Here is a 26,855-nt window from a genome sequence, read left to right on the forward strand (position 1 = left end):
CTTTGATCACCAAAATGTAGTCAATCCCTCCATGGGTTTAACTGAACATTTGTGCCAAATCTGCGGAAATAATTCCCTCAAGCCGATCTTGAGGTTTTGCTTTTACAAGTTGGCTTGTGGGCCACAACATATTTTGTGAGATCACGGTGACTTTGACCACCAGAGTCTAAACGGTTTAATGTTGTGTCCAAGTGAGGGTTTTTGCCAAATTTGAAGAGATTCAGTTCAAAAGATAGCATTCACGTCCAAATGAATGGGACAGATGTGAGGACATAGTGACCTTTAACCACTGAAATCTAATCAGTTCATGAGTTGAGTCCAAGTAAACTTTTATGTCAAATTTGAGTGAATCCACTGCTGTAGTGTAAACATTTTGGGTGACCTTACTTCAGTAACCAGTCAGCATACAGTGATCCTGCTGCTGTTTTCTGCCCCGAGTTTCAATCATTATAAAAATGTTTTGCTCAATAATACGTCCTCTCTACCACTAACTACAGCAGGTCTAGCACAGGAATAAAGACAATCAAGACAGAGATAATTTTTGAGTTCTTTTTGTTTTAATAGAGACCATTCTCTCTCAATCCATTATAAAATAGCAATTAAAAACTTCTTTTAAATCAGATATTTACATATAAACAAATAGCTGTGCAAAATTTACAAGATATTGGCAGAAAAGCGTCATATCTTTGTCTCATTTAACACATCTTTATATACGTGAAAAATAAGACAAATTTCCGTAATTCAAAGTTCTCAAATGATAAATCTACAAATGGCAAACTCAAATATATATATACAGTAATAAAATCTGCCAATAAACATTCTTTCATAAAATGGCAAAAGCTATAAAGACCAGAATTAGTATGTGCATTAAAAATATAGAAAGTTATAAAGTGGGTATGTTCGTCTGACTGACTAGATTTAGAAAACGGATCTGTCAAAGTGCAGTCCTAGTTTTGCAGTTCATGCAGCTTTACACCCGACACGAGCTACCATTATTCATAAATATAAAAATATGGACGTACAACTTATTGAAAAATAATTTGCAATGTATTTAAATGACTTCAATGAGTAACAGTATAGGGATTCATTTTCTCCAGATTATTTCTTTTAAACTACAGCGCAGAACTTTTACATATATAAATAAACTGTCACATCAAGCCCTTGAGTTGATGCAATACTGATTAATCTAATCAGCTGCAGGTAAATCTCTCTGTATTCTGCAGTATGAAAGATGACTGAGTAGCCTACAGCAGCTAGGAGTGTGGTGAAAAGTTATGAATGTAACCAAGGTTCTGTGAATTCAGTCTCTCGGGTCAAGGAAGCAATAAAATCTACAAAGCTTCCAAGAAACGTTTAAATGCCAAGGACCAACACAGATTACCATGGGTGTGGTCCTTTAGGAGGCACATATCAACAGTGTTTGTGTAATTACTCTCACTGCCAGAAGGGGGAGACAAAAGTTCTGCACTGTAGTTTTAAAATCGAAATTACCGCAAATTAAATACACAAGCTGGATACTTTACATTCACCACAACAACCATTTCATTTCAGTTTTTAAGCGAAGGTTTAAGCGTGTTTGAGAAAGGACACCCGTCGCAGTAAAGATCCCTATTACTTAGAAAGTTGTGTCTTTAGTTTTGTGGAGAAATTTTGACGGAAGGTAGCACAGACATAATTCAAGAAGCCGAAGCACAGCCACATTTTTGTTTTGTTAATGTAAACATTTCATTGTTCAAGAATAATCTTAAATCTGCACCGAGCTTATGAAAATCTGCAGACTTCTTAAATCATCATCTGCAACGATACAATTACTTGAAAACGGATGTTCACTGTGAGTCAGTTCTGTGAGGTTCATCGTCGCTGAAAATACTTGTGATGGCCGAGAGAAAATGTCTCAGAAATGACTGACAGGAATGTAAAGTAGGTGACATCTGTGTAGTAAATGTGCTATAATGTGAATTAAAAAGTTGGCTTTCTTCTTTAACCATTGTGTTAGGAACTCTCTATCCGTGACAGTTCCAATACAACCTGAACATCACGCATGAACAACACATGACACATAAATAATTATTTTTGTTTCCGATCAAGCAAAGACAAAGAAAAAAAAAAAGCAAACAACAAATCAATAAAGCACCCATCCTACAAATGTGGAGAAAGCTGTAATATAGATGAAATTACTCGATCGACACATTCTAATCCATATGGCTTAAATTGTTAAGAAGGCAACTCAGCAGATGATAAGACTAGTCAAGGTTAGTCTCTGTAAAACAATCCACAGGCATTGCTAAAATACCATATAAATGCGTGATAAATTAAAAATCTCTGTTACGAACTTAAATAAACAGAGTGCTTACCGAACACTTCGAGGAGATTCGCTGCTACAACACAGATGTCACTGCGGTGACACTGACGAGGATTTCTAATCTGAAATGCTCAGTTGTTTTATTTATTTTTAATTCCTCCAGTGCAGCATGAGGCAGTGCATGAGTGATGTGTGGTTGGGTGCAACCGGTCTCTGAGGAGCAAACCGAGCTAAGAGGCACACTGAAATCAGTGCTGAGTTCCAATATTTGCTCCAACTCTGGAGATAATACAAAAGGACTGTGCTTGAAGAGGCTTTTTAAAGCTGACGTCTCTTCGGTGTTCCAGATTATTCTCTTCCCACAGACAGATGTCTCTTAATTCAGCAGTGGGCGATTTAAGACAGTACCAGCAGGAAGAGTCTGAGGCGGCCAGCTCTGCTTTCTTAATGCCACTGAGTGAGACCAGTCATTTTAATGCAGGGGCTATTTGAGGAAGCCTTTATAAAGCAGTTGTGAGCGACTGGTCTCTCTTTCGTTCTCTAGACAGAAGAGCAGGTCCCTGAGGTTGACTCTGGTGATGCGCTGTCGCGTGAACTGTCTGGAGCCTGATCCACTGGAGCCTCCAGGCTGGGAGGGGCCTGACCCTGAGCCCTGCGGGGTGAGGCAAAGCAAACACAAATATGACATTTAGTATTTTTATTTTTTTTATTAGTCCTTTGAAATAAGCACATGTATCTTTGGCAAATGGTTCAATATTCCTCACCTCTGCACTGGTGCCTCTAACAGGAGAGTCCATTTTCCGTTTTTTCCTTGGGCCGATCGCTGCCAGCGCCGTTAGGTTGGCTTCTCTCTGCCTGATCTGAGCCAGTTCCTGCTGTTGCATCTGTAGTACAAGCACAGGTTAATCTCACAGACAAACACGTCATGATTCACAAAGAGAGCCACTTATTTTTAGCGCATCCTTACCTCTTTGGCCTTCTGTTTGAGTCGGAGCTGCTCTGGGTCTTCTTGCCGTGACCGAGACTGCGGCAGCATAGAGGACATTTTAATATTTCAAGATGGATATGTTCAATTTATTAAATCGATTGATTTATTCATTCACTCACTCACAGCTAGACAGCGTATCTGTTATCTAGTGATGGTTAGCAGCAGAGAAAATGTGTATTAATGACACTGACCCAAGATCACTCGCTCACCTTCTTCATGCAATTATGATAATGTGACGGATTCTTCCTGTCAGTGATATGTGTGTCCTTGTTCACATGCTGTTACCTTGGCAGCTTTCAAGAGGATCTCTCTCTCCTGCTCCTCCTTCCTTTGTTTCTCCATCTGATCCAGCTGCTCAAAGAATTTGAGCTGGGCCCTTACATCGCTGGTCTGCTCATACCGCTCGTCCTCCTGAAGGTGGTAGGAGGTGAGAACGAAGGACACACAGACATGAGTAAAATGAAAATAGGCTAAATGGCAACGTGTCCCACTCGCACTAAATGCTGCGATCAATTATCACCTTGAACATTCCGTTCTTCTGCTGTGCCACTTGTGACACCTTCTCCAACAGGTTCTGCAGTCGCTGCTGCGTAGCATAGGAAATGTAGTTGATCACGTCGGTGCCCAACTCGCTGACACCGAACTTCTTACCTGTCACAACATGAGGGAGTGCGGATAACGATTTAGAAGGTGTTCATCCAACAGAAAGAACATGTTGTGTATTTTCTCCCGATTCTACGTCTCTCACCAATCTCCAGAGCTATCCGGGTGAGTGACGAGGTGGAGAGGAAGGTCTCGTCCTTACAAGAACGTGTCACCATGCCAACAAGCTCAGAACTGGTTGCTAAGATCCGTGCGCTCTCCTCCGACAAGTTGACTCCGGCCATGGAGGCCACATCATTGATATCATCATCATCCCTAGGTGGAGGAAAGGTGAGGAAGCACACAGTTTTTGTCTTATTTACATTTATATACAGTTTAATGTCGATCATGCGTTTCATTTGTGTATGTGCCAGGTGTTGTTTATATCTATTAAAACAGGAGATATCTGCCGCTTATTACACAGTTGTCAGTGCAAGGATGCTGACAAAGTTTTCTCAATCTGAAGACGTTCATATAGTTACTGTAATTTCACACTTAATTTCTTACTAATGGTAGCATGAATAATGCACTGAACAAAGAATTGCTCCAAGGGAAATTGAGACAAATGTATTGAAAGCAATATACGGCATTTCCATAAAGAAAACATTGCACCAACTAACTTTAAATATTTGCATAAAAATAAACCCATACAATGTGTACAATACATTATTAGTAATTGCAGAATATATATTCATGTAGTAAATCAATGGCTTTCTTTAACCAATAGCATAATAAAAGGCAATTTCAGGACAGTGTGCATTTTACCCCTGACAAGCTGGAGATATGGAAACCAGTATTCAACAGACATTAAATTTGTCTTCATGTGACACAAACCTGAACGTTCCCCCTCCTGCTTCCTTCAGCTTGTTTTTCTGTGCCACACTGAGAGAAGACTGACTGAGCACTTGTACTCCTTTAGCCACTGGAGACAACGTCTGCTTGACTGCTGCGACTAAAAGTCATAAACGGGGACAGAGGTGAAGAGGTGAGATTTTTGCATTTAACTAAGAAGAATTAATTGTAGTAGCAGAACAGAAACTGTCATGAATTTAGATTCTACACAATAATAAAATCTATGCGGTGTCCTGCAGTTATGTTCAATAGCCACAAGGTGGCAGCACTTGCATAAGTTAAACTATAATAGTGGAAGCTGTGCCAAATTGCTATGCACAGACGCAGAGGGAACAGATGTATTTTGTTTATGTGAGTCACCCACTGTTGGGTATTTTTGATTTTGATCCCAGACACACAAGTAAGTATATTTAGTTCAGTGACTGAAAACAATGAGAGGAGTGTATTTGCTGAGCACACACCTGTTTGTAGCTGCTTGACCACTGGTGGCTGGCTCACAATGATGCGGCTATGAGGTTGTCCTCTGAGTGTTACCACGGGTGACTGAGCCAACGTCACCTGCGGCCTCACCATTGTCCCCGGTTGCTGGGACACTATCTGCGCACATTCAGGGACAACGGATGAGAAACAGAACAGAAGCAAAACCTCTTAAATACACCACGTTTCTACTATTTAGTACAGGCCAAGCTCTGCACTCAGATAATCCATGATTATTGCCAGTAGGAGAAGCTAAATTACCAGTCCAGGTTTGCTATGAGGTGTCTGAGGGAGGCTGATCACTGTGGTCTTGGTCGCGGCAGTGCTGGTGGCCGTAGTGATGGCGGAGGAGAGGGGAGGTCGCAGGACCACAGCGGTGAGGGCCGTGGAGGCCGTCGCCGCAGTCTGAGCGCTCGACTGAGGCAGCAGGCTCTGCTGGATAAAGGCCTCGGAGTCTGGAGTCATCTGGCGCAGTGCTGGGAGACTTCTCTACGTGCACACAGAGAGGACACAGACAGAGTGAGAATATGTTCCATTTGATAAAGTCAATGACTAATTCACTCACAGGTCAGATGTGGTTATCACTTACGGATAAATGCTGCTTCTAATTTCTATTTTTTTTTTATTTGTTTTGACATTTGTAAATCTCACACACGATCCACTGGGGAAACAAACTGCATGTGCTGCTAAATAATCAAACAGGGCCCAACAGAATATGTTTTTAGTGATATTTTTATTAAGGTTTCATAGATTTAATTATGTGGTTATTAACAAGCAGACAGAGAAGCTAGTACTTGCAGAGGAAATAGTCAATGTGTGATTTGACCATCTGACAATGTGTACAATTAAACTGGGCGTTCCACACTGTCTCTTTATCTAAAGTTTATCTCCAAAAGTTTATATGAACACTATGATGTGACTATAAATTTAAACTGTGTAAACTGGTGGCCATAAAATATCAAGCATTTCTTGGTTCATTTTGTGATCTAAACCACAATATAAAATATCTGTTGTGGTTGTCCAAAGAACCCTTTTCTGATTTTAACGTCAATGTGGACCTTTGTTAAATTTCAGGGGCTTGGATTTATTTTTAAAAGCAAAGTGAATGGAGAAGTTGCTTAATCAGCAAATTTTAGTTTTAGACATTAAGAGCGTCTGTAATGCAATTACCCTGAAAAATAGCATCCTTCATTTCCAAATATGGTAAGCGTTTAAGACGGATGACAAAGCATCCAGTGTTTATGGATGAGGTGATGCGGAGAGGACCGATAAAGTTGACAGTGAGGGGAAAGGAGAAAATTGTAGAACACCAATGACCACCGTGAAAGACGCAAGACTATTTCTTCCTCTCAATTACAGATCTTTCAATCTTAACTTTGAGAAGTGTTTGGTTTGACCCATTGTTTAACTCATTCACACCATTTACTATGGTGAATTACTGTCACAGGTGAATTATCTGCTTGTATAACTATTTAAACAAGACCTGGTTCTGCAACTTTTTAAATAGGACTAAATTATTAGGTGAAGTAAGTGCAGCAATCTACTCTCCGTAACAATGTGCATGGGCTGTACTGATCAGGCTTAATTTAATGTTATGCCTGACTGGTGTATATTAGCATTAAATGGAGTAGATTGTATGGTTTAGAGGGCTAAAAAATTTTAAAGTCAGCAATGGGACTAATGTAAACCAGTACTAATTTGACAGTAACCTCATCACAGCGGTTGCTTTCAGTCTGGAGGTGGCACTGAAGTCCAAGTCTAGAATATCACTACAGCTTTGAACTCGTCCTGATGAAAGCTTCCAACCCTCCACTCAGCTGCACTACCTGGTGAGTGGAGGGGTGTAATCCATGTCATGGAGTACGTTCCAGTGTTCAAGTATGTTTGACAATAACCAGTTAAGTGTTTGCAAAAGTGTTTTTGCAGAACATGAGAATGTCACAGTGAAGTTGATCTTGGACATTCTGGATATAAAATGTCATCATCACTTGAACTCCTGGGAGAGTAAGTGGATGTTTGTGGGATATACGGTTCTGTGATATACGTTTCCAGGGGTGATGGCCCCCGATGTGGTCCCAATCATTTAATACTGAACATAGGCCAATCCATTTTTTATTTTTTTTGTTTTTTAAAAAAATAATATATCGTCCCCTTTATTATGTTCCTTGTATTCTATGAGATCACATGTGAAGTGTGTAACAATAAACTCGTAAATCAACTTAGCGCAGGGCTGTATGCTTGAGAGTTGAATAGAATTTAAAATTCTATTCCACTGTCAATACAAAAAATTCATTTTATTTTATAAGACAACAGTAGAGCAAAATAAACAGTAAAGAAACCAAAAAAAAAAAAACGTAACGCTAGATAAATAGTTAACTAAATAAACAACCAGCTGACAAACTTTAATATCTTTATTAATAGCCCTGTGGTGTATAACTGTACTTGAACACTGACACTGTCACAACAAATACTATATCACGATTCTGCTCAGACCAGCATTATACAACGATACAACACAAGTGTCTTCTCAGTTCTGTAAAGTATTTCCAGACAGCAAACTTATTTAGTCACGCTCTTTAATGTTTGGTTTTGGTTTACGGCAGCCGAGAAACAAATACATAAGGTCAGGCTTGACTGCGCCCTCAGTCCAATCTAATCATTTAAAAAATGCTTTGATCAGCCGATACAGATCTCCCAATACTGATCTGGACACCCCTAAATAGCCACTGACAATTTGCCTACAACTACGTATATATGCAGGTGTATCAATGATCTCACCTTAAGGAAAGGTACAAGGTACGGCTGTGGTGAAGAATTGAGCTCCCGGTATAACCTACTGGTGAAATCTTCAGGCTCGATCTTTGCTTCCTGTTAAAATTGACAAAGAGGATGGATCAGGGCAAAAGTAGTAAAACAGATGGAATTACAGAAAAGGTAAGAAGATGAAAACAGAGAAATAGGTACCAGCAGGTTCTTGACCAGCTCCTTGACATTGGCTGTGGTCTCAGAAGACTGTTTTCCACTGGATGCCAGCTTGATCAGAGTGGACAGAAAGTTTCTACACTTCTTCACGTTCTCCAGTGTTTCCTGTAAGCACACATGTCCATGTTTTAAACATTTACTTTAAGTTGTTGCGAAGAAAAGGCACAGAAACACTTTCAAATTAAGGATCTGTGTATTGAATCATGTCAGTTTTGAGAGACTGCACAGAAAACAGCATGCAAGATCCTCTCTCTTACAGCGGAGACAGGTGTCGGAGGGACAGGGGTCCCGGTAGCTGCAAGGGGTCCCACTCTCTGTGTTACGGCCGTGGCCGCAGATCCGGGCTGCACCGTGGTCGGCGTCCCTAGCGGCTGTCCTGTGGCGGCGGCAGTTCCTCCCAGCATGATCGTGTTCTGTATGAGTCAGCGAACATGCAGTCATGAGATGAGACACATGAAAATGACAAGGTCAGAATAACAGTTGGGGCAAGTCTAGTTCCAGGGCACGGTGCATTCAGCTTTTACTAGGACACAATATGTTTTCCTGGAACGAGATGGATATAGCATGCTTGCTGCCAAAGATAGCTGTACAATATGTATGCAACACTGTCCTGTTTGTCTACGTTAAACTGCATCAACTTATTCAGATCAGAGTCAACGCACTAAAGGTGTCAAAACAACAACATCAGTGCAAACTCGTCTTAAAGAGTTCATTTTTTATCATTCTAGGAATCTACTGCAGAGCAGGACAACATGTGCACAGCCTCTTTCAAACACACAGACTCAATTCAAACATTTTGTGACTAATCTTGTTAAGAGTCCTGAATAACCCTTTATTTTTTTTATTTTTAGTGACAACCATTGGCAATCATAACCGAAGCAAATGTCTTCTGAGCAGCGCCAGACCAGAGTGAAACAAAATTTGTCTGGTGACCTCGTGAGGTAAGTGGACACAGAGGACATTAAAAAAAAAAAAAGAAAAAGGAAGAGAAGGGAGCCTTTGGTAAAAAACAAAGCGAAAGGGCTTTTAGGTAAAGAGAAACGTCTTCACTAGTTGGGTTTTACTGAGGTCACGGTCAGGTCTGTACTTTATGTCTAGATTGATGTCTGCGTGAGAGAGCTGGCAGGGCAATTATGATGCCATTGACCTCCCTGACTCACAGGAGGTGGCTGTGCGTTATGTATCTCACACAACAGACAAAAAAAAAAGTTTATTTTTGTAACTACATTTAAGTCAAATTATATATGGAGCAAATGGGTTGCTTTAAACTTGTCGTTCAATAGTTAAAGATAGTTTGTCGACGAAAAAAGTACAGGTTTGGTGTAATTAAACTGAGTCATTCACCTGACCTCATTTACAAGTCTTTGTGGTGGTGGTGCTTCATAAATTTAAACCCTGGGTTTACATTGATGTATGGTGGAGTTACCTGCAGCACGGGAGGCCTCTGCAGTGTGGTGGTGGCCGTCACGGTGGTCTGAACCGTCGGACTTTGTTTTATAATGGTGGTGGGTGTAACCGGACGAGCCAGCACTGATGCACCGGGGGTCTACAGAGAAGCAGGGGACATGAAAGGAGATGTAACACCATCTAAATGGGACAGTGATGTTTTCTCCAGTATCAAATGGAAAACAGTTACATTGTTTACATATATGCTGATTTTAAGCCTCGTTGGAAAGAAGAGGAAAGAATAATATATTGCAAAACTCACACAAACTGAATGTAAGGAACAAGAATATAAGTAACTTAAAACTGCATTGTAACATATACTGTCTTGTTTCAATTTAAAATGTAGTTTGTTTTCATTTCCTAACCGACAGTAAAAGTCTTTAAATTTAAGCCCAACTTTACTGAACGACACTAAAAAGCTCTGCAGGGTGATGGGTTTCTCACTGCATCCTGATGCATAAACACACGGTGCTTGTACTGAATTTTTTTTTAACATTTTTTTTTATTTTAAGTTTGAAATCTGCATACTTAAGGTTAGATGTTTACACAAAAATATCCTCCAAACGCTTGTGTGAGTTTTATTTCTGATAGCAGGCTTGCAAAGTTGTTCATTTACAACAATATAACAACGGTGATAAATAAACAGTATCCCAAGTGCACTGGCCACATTGACCTGTCACCTGAGCAACTAAATTAGGTCGATATCCATGTAAATTCTGACCCAGTACTGTTTACCTTCTCTTGCGTCACTACTTAACACGAATGAGTCACATTTTCTGTGTGCGGCTATGTCCGTGTGTCCAGCAGTCAGTGTACCTGTAGAGCTGTGATCTGGACAGGTGGAGTGCTGGCGGGGGCTGCAGGTCGGGGCGTCATGGCGCTTTGTGACTGCGACTGAGCCTGCATCTGAGCCAAAGCCTGCTGGTGAATCATCAGGAGCTGCCCACTCTCACTGCGAACCAAGACCATGCCTGCATGTGGCAAGTGTGCAGGGTGTTAAGATGTCAGGGGCTACTGCTTTTCTGTCCTGGTAAAGTCTCTCACCAACATACTGTATCTATGCATGTACGGAGTTTCTCACATGAGGGTACATGTTGCTCACCTGGGTCACCAGTGAGGCCTGTAAGGTTTGCAGCCAATCGGTGACCGGACAGAACAACATGAGCCACAAACACAGTGCTACAAATCAAAAACATTTCAAGCTACATCGCATCATATAATTAGATTTTGTAACACAACGCTGCTCAAGAGTGTAGTTCTTGCCGGCCGTACTTCATTGTAGGACAGTGTGTTACTATGCACCCATTCACAATCAAACAGGTGTCTGCTGTGTAAGCGGATGACTCTAGTACATAGTAAATCACTGGCTTACAACACAGTAGTCACAGAGAAGCCACGGAGGACAACTAAGCAGTGAACGCAACCTTTTTTTTCTTGAAGTGGAAACGAAAGCATTCTAATATAAAGGTCCTGCACTAAATCTTCATGGAGGTTATGGTATTCAGCATTTGTTTTAAATAGCTGAGAGCTGTGGATTCAGCTATGTTTTTATTTTGGAGGCTGCGGTTTGTATTTCTATTAAATTCTATTGTACTGACAAGCCCATTTATTCAGCGGGATAGCACCACAAACTACGTCTTCAAAAATGATCATACAGTTGAATTACTACCTTTCTTACACTGCTTCAACATAAACTAAACATTATAACGGTCATGAAGGGGGATTTAGTGCAGGACTGTTATATTATGACATGTTAGGTATTCACAAGTGTACCTAATGTTTTGTCAAGTGAGTGTATGTTTATAACTGCTGTGGCTAAAATGTTGTTATTTTAAATTTGCATGATTACTCAAACTGAACGTGACAGCTCCACACACGGGACCGCTAATATCAGCTGTTATCTTTTCATTGAGCATCCAAGCAAGTCATACTACCTGCAGTCTTACAGAATCTGGATGAATCCCTTAAATACTCCTGATAGGAAAATCAATCACTGCAAAACTTTTTAAGTACCCGCTGAAGGCTGAGGTGAATAGTGTAACCCTTCAGTCTCTGCAAACTTTTTGCAAACACGCGCACGCACACACACACAGACTGGATGCTCAGGAGATAAACAGTGAATAGTCGCTGATAGGAGAACAGTGAGCTATTGTCTCAGACAAGACAAAGTGATGAGAATCAACAGTCTGCAACAGGATGCTACTTTGATATAGTGCGAAAGGAATAAGTTGGCTGACTGCCCTCAAGGCTTTTCATCTTTCCTGCATTTAGAACTTTGTCTCGCCCATAATCAGCTGTTTGTGGCCTCAAAAGAAAATCAATTCTGTGTCACAAACCACCTTTTTGCCTACAGGGCAGGTTCCAAAAGTCTAACACACGACAAGAAGTGAATTTGTGTTTGATAGCAACAGGTTTCTGATAAGTTACTGCAGCTTAAGGAGACACATCTTGTTGCAGGAAACTTCCACATGCTCTTAAACTGTTAAATTTACGACCACATTACCTGCAGGGATCTGGATGTTTTGGATGTTTGGGGCGTTTTGTTGAGGCTGAGGGAGTCGAGGAGCCAACATCTGCGGGGCAATAGCTCGTATTCCTCCAGGAGGGGTTGCTGCGATCGTTGACGGTACTGAAGTCCTCAGTGTCTGCAGAACAGTCGGACTCCTTATGGTCGCCGCCGTCGTCCCCGTCATAACAGTAGAAGCCACGACGTGGGCACCAGTCTGTATGATAGTTTTCGTGGAGTCAATCTTGTTGACAATGGAACCAGTCGTGCTTGTAACACTGACGGCTGGCGATGTGAAAACGGTAGCCGGGCTGCCTGCGCTTTGTGAAGTGATAGTGGGAGTTTGCATAGGTGGCCTCACAAGCGTGACCGTGGGTACAGTTTTCACAGATGGCTGGGACGAAATCACAGATGAAGTCGCGGGGTTTTGCGCACTCAAAGTAGTTCGAATAATAGTACTTGGCGCCGCAGACAAAACCGATGCGACTCCTTTGCTGACAGACACGGGTCCGTTGTTGACCAGAGTGACAGCGGGATGTGAGTTGTTGCTGTCAGCTGATCCACCTCTGGGTATATGACAGTTCATCACCACGGAACTTCCATTCAAAGTTTGAACTGCGGGTTTCCCAGCACCAGACGTAGCATCTGTCACTACCGTAACAACTCCGCTAGCTGTCCCCGGCTTGGGCTGACTCTGAGCGGCTGTCATACTCGGTCCCCCGGCCGCCGACGTGATCCCGGCTCCCCCATCCATGCTTGAACCGTGGGACCCCGTACTGTTACTGACACCTCCTTGAACTCCTGTCCCTACAGTAGCGGAAACACATCAAAACAAGTGGGGTGTCGAACAACTCTCCGATTCTCATTAGTTTTGGGAAACACACAAGTGAAGCCAAGTTAAGCTAAAAAATCAGTTGAACAACGAAACCAAAATTAGCTAATGTTAGCTAACCGGAGTGCGCAGCTATCTTACCTGCTTTAGCAAGCTCTTGTTGTGAAAGTCCCATTTTGCTGCCCTGAACATTGAAATTACTGCCTACAGCTGACTTGCCGACATGATTTGCTGTAGACTGGACCCTAGGCGTTGCGTTAGCGTCATCTGCTCCTGTTAGCTCAGACTCCAGAGACCCGACGAGATCACTAACTACTTTTTCGTCCACCTCTGTGTTGAAAACATCATCCAGCAAATCGGAGCCCGCCGCCATCTTTACCCAGCTACGCTCGTTCGTGAGACGCATGCGCCGATTGGATGCCCTCTCCGTGACGTGGCCCCAGGAAGCGCCGTGATTGGTTCCTCCGAGAAAATAAAGGTTGGAACAAATGGTTGCGAGCTGCAGTCCTCAGTGCCAGAGCAGTCGGACGGCTCCGCGGGGAAAGAACGACACTGGTCACCGGTGCCGCACCTGGTGGTGCTTTATCACACCACTATGAACGCCCCTTTACTATCCAAAATGTGTTTACAGATGTATCCACTGTACCGAATCATTTTATATTCGTCTGACTTCATCGTAGACTCTGAGTGAATCAAAATGGCTGCGTTGATGCCGTTTTTTCCAGTAGACCCGCAGCAGCTGCCTCACAGACGCAGAAGTAGTGAAGCTACTTAGATGTCAAAGTCTTGAGAGTGCAATCAACAATTTGACTATCATATAATTTAATAAATTATTTATTTATTGCATTGGTATTTGTGACAACTTCTACATTTTAGAAAAAAAATATATATTATCGAAATACTGTAGCTTATCTTAACAGAATAACACAAATTTCAAATAACTGTCACAAATGAACTCCTGCAAATATTAAGCATTATGGTTAATAAATGAAACGTTGACGTGTTGACGCCTGTGATCGGCAGCTGTCTCAAACAGGTGAGGTTAAAGCCTCAATCAGTGGGCGTGGTTTCAAAACACCTGTGTGGGCGTGGTTTCAAAGCACCTGTGGACACCTATAAATTGGTTCCGGTTCAGACGAGGCTTGAATGGTGACATGTGACGTGAGTTTTTGTTGAAGTTTATTGCGACCCTCCCGACTACCATGGCTTCAGCCAAGCCATATATCGGCTGTAAAATAGGGTTAATTTCCAAAGCCCAAAATCGTTATGAAGGAATTTTGTACACAATTGATAAAATAAACTCCACAGTAGTGCTGGCTAAAGGTGAGTCTTCTGCTTTTTTACAGCATATTGTTCTGCCCAAAAAAAAAAAGTTGTTTTTGTTTTTTTAATTTGGAGCAGCATAACTGTGTGTGGAATTTCGTTTGCTTCATCAAACATTTTTCTTGAATTAGTCAAGTGTTTTGGAACTGAGGGACGACCTACTGACAGACCAACACCACCCAGAGATGACGTGTATGAGTACATCACTTTCCGGGGAAGTGATATCAAGGATATCACACTGTGTGAGCCTCCAAGATCTCACCATGGCCTACCCCCAGATCCCGCAATTGTACAGGTAGACAGAAACCACATGACCGTAGCAGAAGATGTGAAGTGGACGGTGTATATTAAAAGCCAAATAATTGCTTCAACATGTTCAGTCTTCCAGTGCAGTGTCTTCAGGCATCTATTCAGCTCCTGGACCGTTTAGCCCGCTAAGGATCCCCGCCTATAACCAGCTTGCTGCCAGCTCTCTGCTTAATCAGCAGTATGCTGCAGCTCTTGGCCTTGGTAAGTCATCAATTGGAAATTTATTCCAAGTACACCAATCATAAACCCAACTCCTAAACTTTTAAATGGGTTGTTGATGTATTTAAATGTTTGTGTGTTTTTCATGCAGGACCTGTGCTTCCAGGCTTGCATGTTAGAAGGGGCCCCATGGTGGAAAAAGCTGTTCAAACCCTCCATGTGGACAGATTTCCGCCGAGGAGAGATCTGATGGCATCCCAGGAGGAGAGGTGGGACAGGAGGAGGCCTCAGAGGACTAGAGTAGAGATTCCCCAGACCAGAAGGAACACTGGAGCCACTAGTAAGGCAATACAATACAATACTATAATATATTCCACCAACTAAACTGAAAGTGAATGGCTTGAATTAACACCTTTTGAGGCATTTTACAACTCTCTGTGGTGGGTTCAGGGAACTCTGCATGTCCATCTGTTGCCAACAACCGTATACATTTTATAATTTAAGTGAAGTCAGGCCCAGGTGTGACCACTTCTCGGCAGGAAAATCGGCAGCAGAATTACGAAAACAGGCCACCAGCCAGAAGAGCACAAGGTAATTATTAAATGCACAGGGTTGTAACAGATAACCTGTTTGCATACAATTGAAGTCCTAACATCGAGTGCATTTATTTTAAAACCAACCCTAGGACCTCGAAGGCGCAGGAACCGCAGCAGAGGCCAGCTGATGGTGGCTAGTCTTCCATCCCCGACTCTGAAGTTTGACACAGACTTTGATTTTGATTCCTCAAATGCACAGTTTATTAAGGAGGAGCTCGAGAGGGAGCTGCAGGACAGGATGAATATGAAAGGTCGGTGATCAGCTGAAGTGGCCACAAATTTGATTTTCGTAGTTTAAACTAACCATACTATAGTATTAATATTTTGTGACTGGTAAATTTACATGTCCCCCTAAATTCGGTTAGCTTGCTGCAACAAAGCAGCTTCGGGAATCATGATTTGATCAACATCGCAGCAGTTATGGTGGCATTTTGCAGTATGTTTCTGTTGACTTAATGAAAGATTCATTTCCATTTTGTCACAAGGGCTTGCAGTTTAAACAACCTGAATTCAGTTATCTGGCCAAATTTCTTAGTGCTGTGATTTGATGACGGTAGGTTTTGGGGTCATTTGTTGCTAGATAAGCACATGAGCTGAAAATCATTGAAGCAGCCATTTAAGAGGCATTTATCTAGCTTGCCTTTACAATCCACAGCTCACCACTGGAGTGACACTGGCACGTGTTTCTGTTTGCAGATGGAAATTATGAAGTAGAAGAGAAGATAAAAGGGGGATTGCCTTCGACTGCAGAGGATGGTCATTTTGGGCCAAAATGCTACTACGACAAAGCCAAGTCTTTCTTTGACAACTTCTCATCCGATAATAATTTCAGGTAATCTAGTGAACTCGTCATCCTCATGTTTAAAAAGAAAATGACGTAGTCTGATGCCTCTCTGTGTCAACCATTGGTTTCAGGCTATCATGGGCTGAGGAGAGGAAACGCAATCTGGAGACTTTTGGGGTTCCTGGACGGTTTCTCAGGGGCCAGGGCTTCAGAGGTGGATATACTGGACGAAGAGGGCGGGCCGCTGATCAGATGCCTTCTCGCAGACCCAGGAGTGGACAGATAAGCATTTAACACCTTTAAACCCCCGTGATTCTTATGGGACCGTTATCCATTACAATGATAAGCAGAAGCGGCTTTTTGTATGAAAGTCTAATAATGTTTTTGATTTATATTTTCCCTCCCTGTGGCAGTTGCATATCTGCCATATTGCCAGCCCTATATATTTTGTCATTTGACTTTAGAATGTGGCCAAAAGTTACTCGAAGAGGGTTTTTTTGTTTGTTTGTTTTTTTTTGTTGTAATGGGGAAATTAACATTTAAGTTTGCTTTTTGTTTGATTTGCTACTTAAGGATTTTCAAAATATACTTGTTTCATGTATAAAATCTGGCTTTGCCCATTGGGAGTATTACTCTTATTTGTACATTTAACGAACATGTTGCATATAATGAATATTAACATGAAATGAAATATAAATGTATTTAAATTGCGTGCTTTGCTTTATTTTGGCATACTGAAGCGAACGGTGAATAAACTGGATACTGATGATGCGCTTGTCTCTTGCATCACATTGGCCTATTAATCCATGCTGTGCTCAAGTGAACTTTATGTACATCTTGTATTGTCCTAATCAAAAAGAGATGATCCGTAAAGGGAGACATTCGAGGTGAACAGGGCGGGGGAAAATGGGCATGCACGAAAGTTACCCTGTTTACTTTAAGACATGTCTTATATTTTCCAGCAAAGTTTCTGAAATTCTAATGTATGTTTAACTATCCAAATTACATGTTTTCTGGTTAAATGTGCTAATTTGCATACATTTTCAAACAGGAAGCAAACAAACCACTTCAAAGTACTGCTAACACCTCTTCTTTTAGGATGAAAAGGTTTATTTTGCTTCAGGCTATGAACAACAGACAAACTCCTTGGTAAAACCATGAAAATAATACAAGTAATCAACATTAACTACTATATACACAAATCAGGCATAACATTATGACTAAGACTGTGTAGGTCTCCCTTGTGCCTCCAAAACAGTTGTGACTCATCAGAGAATGGACATGGGCCTTCTGAGGGTGTCCTGTGGTGTCTACTAACAGAATGTTGTTCGTGGGGGCCCTATGGGTTGAGGGGAGGGGCCTCTGTGGATCAGGCTTGTTCCAGTGCATCCCACAGATATTTGATCAGTTTGAGATTTGTTTGAGGGAATTTGGAAGCCAAGTCAACAGCCTGTGCTGTTTTTCATGTTGTTCATAAGCCATCTAAGTGTGTAATGGGGGTGCCTGGTCTTGTCTAGGTGGGTGGTACATGTCTAAGTAACATCCACATGAATGCCAGGTCCAAACGCTTCCCAGCAAACATTGTACTGTCTGTGGTCAGTGGTTCAGAGTTGTGGCTTAATATATGCGTATATAGATAAAATCTAAAAAATACAAGAGCTCATTTGGATAGCACTTAGTAGACAAAGTCTAGTGCACACAGAAGTGTATTCTTGGACATTTGCTTTCCACTTGTCTGAAAGGATAACCCCTTATGGCACAAAATCTCTAAATTGACAAGTGCATACAAAACAGTGTATTGTTTTTTTCCTGCAGTGAGCCCCTTACCTGTTTACCAGATTCTCATAAATTGTCTTCAAATAAGGACACTTCTTTTGCCCGTTAGATTGCAAATGTAAATAATCATGTAAATATAACAAGCAACACATGATAATTGGTGGCTTGACACAGAGCTGCAGTTCAAAGCTTAACAGGTGCACTGTGCCACTGTAACAAAGCGCAAATGAAGACTGCTGCATGCTAAAATATGTCTTGATGTGCCAAAAACTACTTTTGCAAGAACTGCTCCTCCGAGCTTCAGCGCGCTGAGCGACGTGCACAATGTGGACTGATTGGCTTTCATGAATCAAAGGACACCCCGTCTACAGTGAGGGAAAGTGGTAGGCTACTCACTGTCCGGGTCGTACCAAAACCTGAGGGAGAGGGATTTTCCCCTATCGGCTAACCGCTAATTAGCTGTGCCCTTATTTGGACGCAGACAATAAAAAATACTTTCAGCAAAATGACGTGCTTAATTTCATCCAGTTAAATCAAGTTTCTTTTAATTCCCCTCCCTTGACTGCACAGATATGGATCTGCCACTACCCCTACTCCCTGGTAATGGAGAAACTATGTAACCAAATAGAGGGCTGCGCTCCAGATAATAAATATTAGAATAAAAGAAGCGCTTTTATTTCCCATATGACAAAATGTCGGTGGCGTTTTCATCGGCGCGCCCCAGGAGTAAAGGGGAGGTGACACAGCAAACGATTCAAAAGGTAAGAAAATAATAATAATAACAACACCTTGAAGCGTCGCTGCGTTTGTGTTTTAAATATATTACGAACGGGAGCGTGTGATCCTCTCCCAGCGCGGAGTGTGTAGTCTGTGGTGAATATCAAAGAGATGGCAACTGGTATTGTAAGGTTACAGCCAAGTGTCGGTGCGAACCAAACAAAGCCACCACGGTGATGTAGGCGATCACTAGCTCAGCTCTGCCCGGACCCCTGCTTCCTTGTGATGCTGTCATCCTCGCCGACAAATGATCCTAATTTTTTTTAAGGGAAATGGACATCAGCTTTAGATTGAGTCACTTGTTTCCAAGATTTGTTTTGGAAAGCACAGCCTCTCTGTTGGGGTTCATTAGACATAATTGCCGGTTCCCTGTCACACATTGTTCTCCTGTGTTCAAGTGGTTATTGTGCATGTAGCCTTTAAAAAAAAAAAAAAGACACCTGTATATAATAAATACTACACGGATCAAGGCAGGGCAGTGTAGGATGGAGGGAAATAAGGAAGACAGTCAGATCCTGAGTCCCATCCTACTGCTCTTATCCTGGACTAAACCGGTTACATGGATTTTCTTTCAGATAAAACGCACAATACACTCTTAAAACAGATGTCCCAAATAAAGAGAGGAGCTGCATCTTCGTTTGACTCAATTATGGAAAAAAAAGGAAAAGAAAAGAAAGTGACCCAGAAAAAAAAAAGAAAGAAATCTTCCAGGCCTGGTTGAAGTTCTGCAAATCTGGGACAGCGATGTTTTAATTTTGTGGCTCATTAACTTCAGATGTAGTGTCTTGTGATTTGAGGTACGTCTGAACTAATTGTTGTTGTGCTGTCTCCCAAAGATGCTGGATGAGAATCACCATTTAATACAATGTATAATGGATTACCAAAGTAAAGGCAAGACAGCTGAATGCACACAGTAAGTGTTCTTTTTCTTTCTCCGGTGCCTTGTGATCATCATGCATGACATTCTGCTGTTTACGAGACAATCCTGTATCATTGCCATGTTATTTTGCAGTTACAGCAATCCCACAATATATTGTAGAGTTTTAGAGTTTTATTAACATGAAATCATTTATTTTTTTTTTTCTTTTGGAAAGGTATCAGCAGATCCTGCACAGAAATCTTGTATACTTGGCCACGATAGCTGATTCAAATCAGAACATGCAGTCGCTACTACCTGCGGTGAGTTTGTCATATCGGGAACATGAAAATGACGTGAATCTGCATCAAAATATTCCAAATGACTGTGCTAGGAGAGTCAGTGAGTCAAAGGAGGTACGATGAAAGATTAGAAAGTGAAAGTAAAACTGGGATGCACACAAGCAACACGGTGTCTCTCAGTCATGACTGCCCCTGCAGTTAATGAATGTGTCTCTTCATTCGCAGCCTCCCACTCCCAACATGTCAGTGGGTCCTGGAGGGATGGGCCAGGGTGGGGGACATGCTCCAAGCAACCTCAATGACAGCATGGCACCAGGGCTACCCCCCACTTCAATGATGCAGAGCCAAATGAGCAATGGTGAGAGTCCATCACAAAACGTCCTCTGCTCCATGTTAACGTTATGTCCACTTAAAACTGCAGACCTGTTGTGCAAACATATTGTTGCTTCTGTCTCGTCTCATCCTGCCTGACCTGGCATGTCTGTCTTGTCTGCCACAGTGCCTTTTTTTTCTCAACTGCCTTCTTGACAGCAGTTTTCTTTGGCTTCATGTTTAGCTGGTGAACATTCAGATGTCCTCGCAGCCATAGCGACGTTTGCTTTCTCCCTCTTTTTAATTTCTACGCACCACTTTGACATTCATTACTCTGCCCTTGTACAACCATGCCAGCTTATTGTAAAGATGAACTGAATGTGTGACGGTGATTAACATGATGTGGCCCCACATGGGAACGTGTGCTGGATGCTCTGACTGTGCATGTGTGTCGTCAGGCCCCAGCCATGCCCCCATGCAGCAGCAGTCTGGTCAGGTGCAGTCGGCCATTCCTTCCACAGCCCTCAGCCTGCCAGCCAACAGCTATGGTAGCTCGGTCTCCGGCTACAGCCACGCTGCGCCCTCCTCCCAGGGCAGCATGATCCAGGGCCCTGGGCCTGGTTATGGCTCTTCCTCCTCTTCTTCATCCACGTCCTCATCCTCTTCTTCCTCCTCCTCCTCCTCCTCCTCCCGCAGCAACCTCAACATGCAGTCCAGCCAAGGTGAGCCAGGTATAGAGGAGTCCAATCATCAGGAATTTGTATATTTCTATGGAAAGAATTATAAATAGATCAACCAAAATCCTTGACTTGATACTCACTGATGATAGATGATTTTTTTTTGCCCGCTTTGATCTTGCTTAACACATTTCCTTACATATGCAATCTGTCTTTAAATTCCCTCCCGTGTAAAAATCAAACACATTCAGTTCATCAAAAGTCCTGCCTCCTCCTCCCTTCTTCCTTTTCCTCCTCCAGGTTTAACTTTTCCTGATCTCTAATCCCTGACCCTGAGATGCAACCTTTTTTTCCTTGGATGTCCATGTGCATTTATTGTACCTCTGTTTTTGTACTGACTTCACTGGCTTTGTTTGCATTTGGACCTCTTTTGGCTTTTTTTCCTCCTGAGCCCTGATTGCCATGGACCTCCTCCTGCATTTGTTTATATGTTTAATGATGCACATTTGTGACAGACTCAGATCTGCTGCATACGCTGTTGACTATGACTATGTAGATCAAGTTTATCTCTGCATATTAACGTATTAGATCTCTTCCTCAATAACCCACCTCCTCAGTCTCCATGATGCACCAACAGTCTGCCGCTCCACACTACTCCTCAGCCCAGGCTGGGGGCCAACACTATCAGGGGCAGCAAACCATGGGCATGATGGGTCAGGGCAGTCAAGGAAACAGTATGATGTCCCAAAGGCCTATGGGGTCCTACCGCTCTTCCCAGCAAGGTAGGTGGACGTATTCATGCTTCTTTGGTTTGACACTCGGCTCAGTGAGTGAGTTTACTTGGGCTGTGTTTGAGTGCTTACGTACATTGACGTGTGTATGCGTCCGTGTGTGTCCGTAACTGTGACTGACATGGCTTCGGATGCCAGCCTGTAACATTCAACATGGTTTTAAATGCTACGTCTGCCGCAGGCGCTCCTGATATGTATTGTCACAGTATTGTGATAATAATGGAGATCATAAAGTATAGTCCAGTTGCCTCCCTGCAACTTTAAGAAGAAGACTGGAGATGAGATCACTTGTGTCACATTAGATTCCTGTCTCTGTAGATCACTTAACTTACTGTGTCAGCATGTTCCCAAGAATAGCCTTATTCTGTCGTGTCCATGAAGGATATAGACGAGGCACGTAGCACATAGTAACTCCGATATGCACCGATCAGCCACAACATTAAAACCACTGACAGGAGAAGTGAATAACATCGACCATCTTGTGACAATGCAATGTTCTGCCGGGAAACGTTACTTAGACATGTACCACCCACCTAGACCAGAGTAGTCACCCCCACCCCATTGCAATGACAGCCCTGGATGGTAGCAGCCATCCTCTGCAGGACACCCTCAGAAGGCCCACGAGTCAGAACTGTTATGGAGGCACAAGGGAGACCTACACAATATTAGGAAGGTGGTCATAATGTTATGCCTGATCGGTGTTTAAAAAGAATGGGATACTAATTGCAGGGCAACAGGCCATTGTTGTAAGTACTCACTCTAGTACACTATTATCCCGGCATGGCTGAGTGAAGTATTTCCAGATAGAAGTGTGTTATGGAATTGTCGTGTCCATAGTTAAGCTGGGTGACTCGCTCGTCAGCCATTCCCTGATTGGTTACGGGGCTGTTGCTAGGGCTCCTCTTATCAGCTAAATCTTGTTGGTCACGTCTGAAAGTTTCCATGAGGCCGTTTTACTATTTTCAAAGAAGTTAAATGTTTTCTACGGGGGCTGCTCGTTTCTGCATGGAATCTGTCGGGTCCATGTTGGTTTGAAAAATCAGACCTAGCAGGGTATTGCCTTTTGTTCTGCTGGTCTCTGGGTTTGTTAGAGGAAAACGGGATGTGGAATCTGGAGTTTCTGCACACCACCACCAAGCAGAGATCAGATTCTCCCTGATAACTTGCTTTCTGTAGTCCTCATTTTCTCCTCAAAATGACACTTTATTGGATTTTCCAATTGAATTATTCACTGTAACTGCGTCACTTTGATTAGTATTTCCTAAAAATACATTGGCCCTGAAAACAAACTCCTTGATATTATTATTTCAACCAACAGTAAAATTCTTGCCAGTGACTTGCAGAGTACTTTAAAGTTTTAAACAACATTGTGACCGCCATATTGATTTAATTCATTCATAGCTATTTGTAATAGTCACCAAATGATGGCCACAGCCCCTTTAATGTCCAACTCAGCGGCTAATTGGTCCAAGCAACTGTTTAACCGATCGTGGTGTCGCCTGTCTTGCAGGATCTGCACAGCAGTACATGGGACAAGACGAGTTCTACGGAGAGCAGTATGGACACACTCAGAGCTCCAGCGAGCCCATAAACCAGCAGTATTACCCTGATGGTAATCATGCATCCATAAACTTCATACACACAGCTCTCAAACACACAAACCCCTATCAGAGGTCATGCCATTTCCTTTTACTATTAACCCGCAAGCCTGAGACAGATTTACTGCTGAAGCATCAGCTCTTCCTCCCAGCTACCGTCTTTTTCTCTCACATTGGGAGACAAAAAAGCATTCAAAAGAAATGTCAAAAGTCTGACATTAGTTTCATTTCTGTTTCCCGTCAGTGTGTCTGTGTCCATACTGTCCCCTTTGGTGTGCCGAAATTTCAGATTTCAGAGATCGCTGTAGCAGTGTGTTGAGGAGAAAGTGCAAACTTCCTCCAGGGTGTTTCTTTGTGCTGTGCGCTTTTGCTGAAGCGAGAAGCCTTGAAAAATGCAGTTTGTCTTTATAATTCTGTCGTTGCACATGCATTATGAATGTTTCAGCTGCCATCTGCGAATAATAACTTGTCCTCTGTATGGCGGTGGGTTTTGCCCCAGCAGAGGGGTTTCTGCATGGATTAAATAGTGTTCTCTGCAGGTCACGGGGAGTACTCATATCAGCAGTCTTCATACGGGGAGCAGGGCTATGACAGGTCGTTTGATGAGTCTTCACAGCATTACTATGAAGGAGGTAGCAATTATTTTTCATTTTAAATGTTTTTTTTTTTGTACATTTTCCCGCAACTTTCCACCTGAGTTTGTCCAACAAAACTATAATAATGATCCTAACAAATTGTGTAAATACCTGGCGTGTATACTTCCAGGTAACTCTCAATATAGTCAACAGCAGGCCCAGTATCAGCAGAGCTCTGGCCAACAGCAGCCCTTCAGCCAGCAGCAGTACTCCTCTCAACAAGGCTACAGCGGGCAGCCACAGGGATATGGTGAGAACATCTCACCCAATCTATGGTGTGCTTTCATTCAAACATAAACTTAGTATAACTCCTCCTGCACCATAGGTCCCGGCCAGGGAGGCACCTCTCAATATTCTCAGTATCAGCAGGGTCAAAGCCAACAGTATGGATCCTATCGCTCTTCCCAGGGAGGCCCTGGAGCACAGACACAGAGACCCTACGCCTATGAACAGGTACCGGAGTAATGTCCATTAAATATTTAGCAAATATGTACAGCATATAATCTGTTAAATAGAAATGAATCACAAAACATGTGTTTTAGAAAAATAATGGCTTTTATTTTGCTGCTTAACACGACAGGTGTTTTTTAGTTGTGCTTATGCATGTATGTGTTAACATTAAAACTAGGACTGGATAAAAATACAACAGCGTCTAGACTTCCTTTTCCCCAAAGAACCATATTTGTATTTGATCCGAAACGTTATTTAAAGGACTGGTGTGTGTGATTTAGGGGATATATTGGCACAAACACGAATCGTTGTACTTTTATTTTTAGCTCAGATGCCACCCTGTTACGCCGCCAAGTTTCTCCACTAACCCAGTACTGACAAATGAAACACTGGTATTCAGTCGGTGGCTGCAATCCCACTACTACTAACTCACTGCCACTAATTCGATTGATTGTTTAAATCTGTTTCACATTTCAGGGTCAGTATGGAAATTATCAGCAATAACGCACCACACTGTGTTCCTGTTGGAAGACCATGAGAGATGGGATGGTCCGACAGTAACACGCTGGGCTCGGCCATGGATTAGAAGCTCTGGCTGCATCAGATTTATTATCCTCTCATTAATCATCGTTCTGGCTATGAACAGATACTCGAGTCAAATGTGACCCTTCCCTCCTCTGTTTTGCTCGCTAAAGGATTATAGCTGGTAGTCGAAGGTGTGAAGTGCTACTGGTCACCAGTGAAAAGCCAGGGTGATTTAATGTAAACATTATACACGGATTAAACAGACTACTGAAAAGTAGCAGTAGAATCATTGGATACACCTCAGCACACTGCACATATCTTTCTGTTTCTTCTTTGGCTTTGCCTTTCATATGTCTATATCCCACCCCCTACCTTTATTGCTTATTTTATCCAACAAACCTCTTTGGTATTATTTTTTTTTGGTGCACAGAGCAGGACCTCAGTTTGTGAGATTGCTATAAAAAGTAAACTTTGATATTTATTTAATAGACTATGTCTCTGATTCCTAACAGAGGCAACTGTTATATCTTACGATAAGGGGTATTCATTTTTATGAAAGTGAAACTGTCCGATTTTAAACCTGACTTGATCAGCAGGTTTGTCTGTGTTAGTCAAACTGTAATGTGTTGCTGTGTGGTCTAACATTATGTGTCTCCACTCTCACTCTCACTGAGGTAATGGACATAACTGATAGCAGTCTGACAAAGATTTAAAAACGTGTATCATTGTCCATGATAATCCTGCATTGTGGTAGTATTTTCGACAGTATATATTTTCAGTAGCATCGCTCCGCACAGGCATACAGTCATTGTGAAGAGTTAAGAAGTGTCGGAACAGGATTTTACATAAAAAACAAACAAACGCATTGCCACTTTGTCTGCACTTTATTTTGCAGTGACAGTATATGTATTGTCTGATGTTTTGTATTGCAGTGCGATTCGGGCTGTCTTTAGCAAGTGATACTCAAAAAGCCAAAGCAACACAGGAACAGAACAGTAACATGTCCTGCACCCTCTACTTCAATAAGTGCAATATGCTCAGTCAGTCACGTTGAGGTTGGTTCTTAAGGTGAATTCAGACATTGTTGTATCATTATTTGTAGTTTCCTGACACATGGGGGTCAGTTTGTCTCAGTGTTGTTAAATGTTATGTTGCAGGTTTCAACTGACATGTGATATGTAAGATGTTTTTGTATTTATGTGAGTATTTGACAGATTGTGTGAGATTTTCGCTCATAAACTTAAAGATTTCTTCATAGTGTTAATTTTGATAAGTGCTCATGTACAAGTAAGCACATGCTTTTTATCTATCTATCTATCTATCTAGCTATCTATCTATCTATCTATTTTATTTATTTTATTTAAACTAAGTCCAACATCACATCTGGTCATTCCATAAGTCACTGTTTCTTACAGGATGATCAGTTCTAAAGATTACCACAGTGCTTGTGAGCTTTGCAGTATCCCGATAGAACTCAACTTACCTCAGAGGGGTAAAACAACACAGTATTTGCAGTCATTTTGCAGGGCGAATCAGAAATAGGAGATAACCTGGCTGTCAAACAGCTAATGAACTATGTACCACTCAACGCTGACAATCACAGGCTTCTCTATACTATAATGAATTGTTATCAGTGTCTCATTTTACTGTGAACTGAATCTGTCCTTTCCAGTTCTGTGTCGTGTGTCATCACTTGTGGGGTGTGTGCCTCGTTTCTGTGTGTGTGTGTACGTGTGTGAATGCGGTGTGTGCATGCGCGGGAGTGTGTGATTGCACATGTGCCGGAGAAGGAGAGAGTCGCGTTTGATGTGCATAACCCAAATATGAATGTCATCTACTTATCTGTCGTAAGACTGCATGGCCTGATCTTTTCTGCGGTCTTTTGTTACTATTTGTTATATAAAAATAAACTTCACATTCAACGCTTGTGTGTCTGCATTTTGTTACATATAGTGATT

General features: G+C 42.1%; 3 protein-coding genes across 3 annotated transcripts; 2 read left to right on the forward strand and 1 right to left on the reverse strand.

The window, feature by feature from the left end:
- Positions 1-473: 473 nt before the first annotated feature.
- Positions 474-13,433, reverse strand: LOC311494718 (transcription initiation factor TFIID subunit 4-like; the record flags this gene model as incomplete). Its single annotated transcript, XM_084553907.1, has 16 exons — positions 474-2,954; positions 3,067-3,186; positions 3,270-3,326; positions 3,576-3,701; positions 3,811-3,941; positions 4,039-4,208; positions 4,767-4,884; positions 5,246-5,381; positions 5,523-5,750; positions 8,040-8,129; positions 8,226-8,348; positions 8,501-8,656; positions 9,670-9,789; positions 10,506-10,660; positions 12,193-13,002; positions 13,169-13,433. 16 exons carry the CDS (start codon positions 13,431-13,433, stop codon positions 2,787-2,789), a joined length of 2,973 nt encoding a protein of 990 aa, XP_084410033.1. The 3' UTR covers positions 474-2,786.
- A 699-nt stretch (positions 13,434-14,132) lies between these two features.
- On the forward strand, positions 14,133-16,976 carry lsm14b (LSM family member 14B). Its single transcript, XM_084552764.1, has 8 exons — positions 14,133-14,350; positions 14,482-14,645; positions 14,731-14,860; positions 14,970-15,158; positions 15,323-15,409; positions 15,504-15,665; positions 16,111-16,246; positions 16,330-16,976. Exons 1-8 carry the CDS (start codon positions 14,230-14,232, stop codon positions 16,490-16,492), a joined length of 1,152 nt encoding a protein of 383 aa, XP_084408890.1. The 5' UTR covers positions 14,133-14,229; the 3' UTR covers positions 16,493-16,976.
- A 1,690-nt stretch (positions 16,977-18,666) lies between these two features.
- Positions 18,667-25,890, forward strand: LOC311494783 (calcium-responsive transactivator-like; the record flags this gene model as incomplete). Its single annotated transcript, XM_084554004.1, has 11 exons — positions 18,667-18,735; positions 19,588-19,664; positions 19,846-19,930; positions 20,135-20,267; positions 20,680-20,943; positions 21,516-21,680; positions 23,200-23,301; positions 23,827-23,919; positions 24,053-24,172; positions 24,248-24,375; positions 24,850-25,890. 11 exons carry the CDS (start codon positions 18,667-18,669, stop codon positions 24,874-24,876), a joined length of 1,263 nt encoding a protein of 420 aa, XP_084410130.1. The 3' UTR covers positions 24,877-25,890.
- Positions 25,891-26,855: the final 965 nt, after the last annotated feature.

The sequence above is a fragment of the Chelon labrosus genome (genome assembly GCF_963514085.1).
Source record: "Chelon labrosus genome assembly, chromosome: 10".
Taxonomy (NCBI): Eukaryota; Metazoa; Chordata; class Actinopteri; order Mugiliformes; family Mugilidae; genus Chelon; species Chelon labrosus.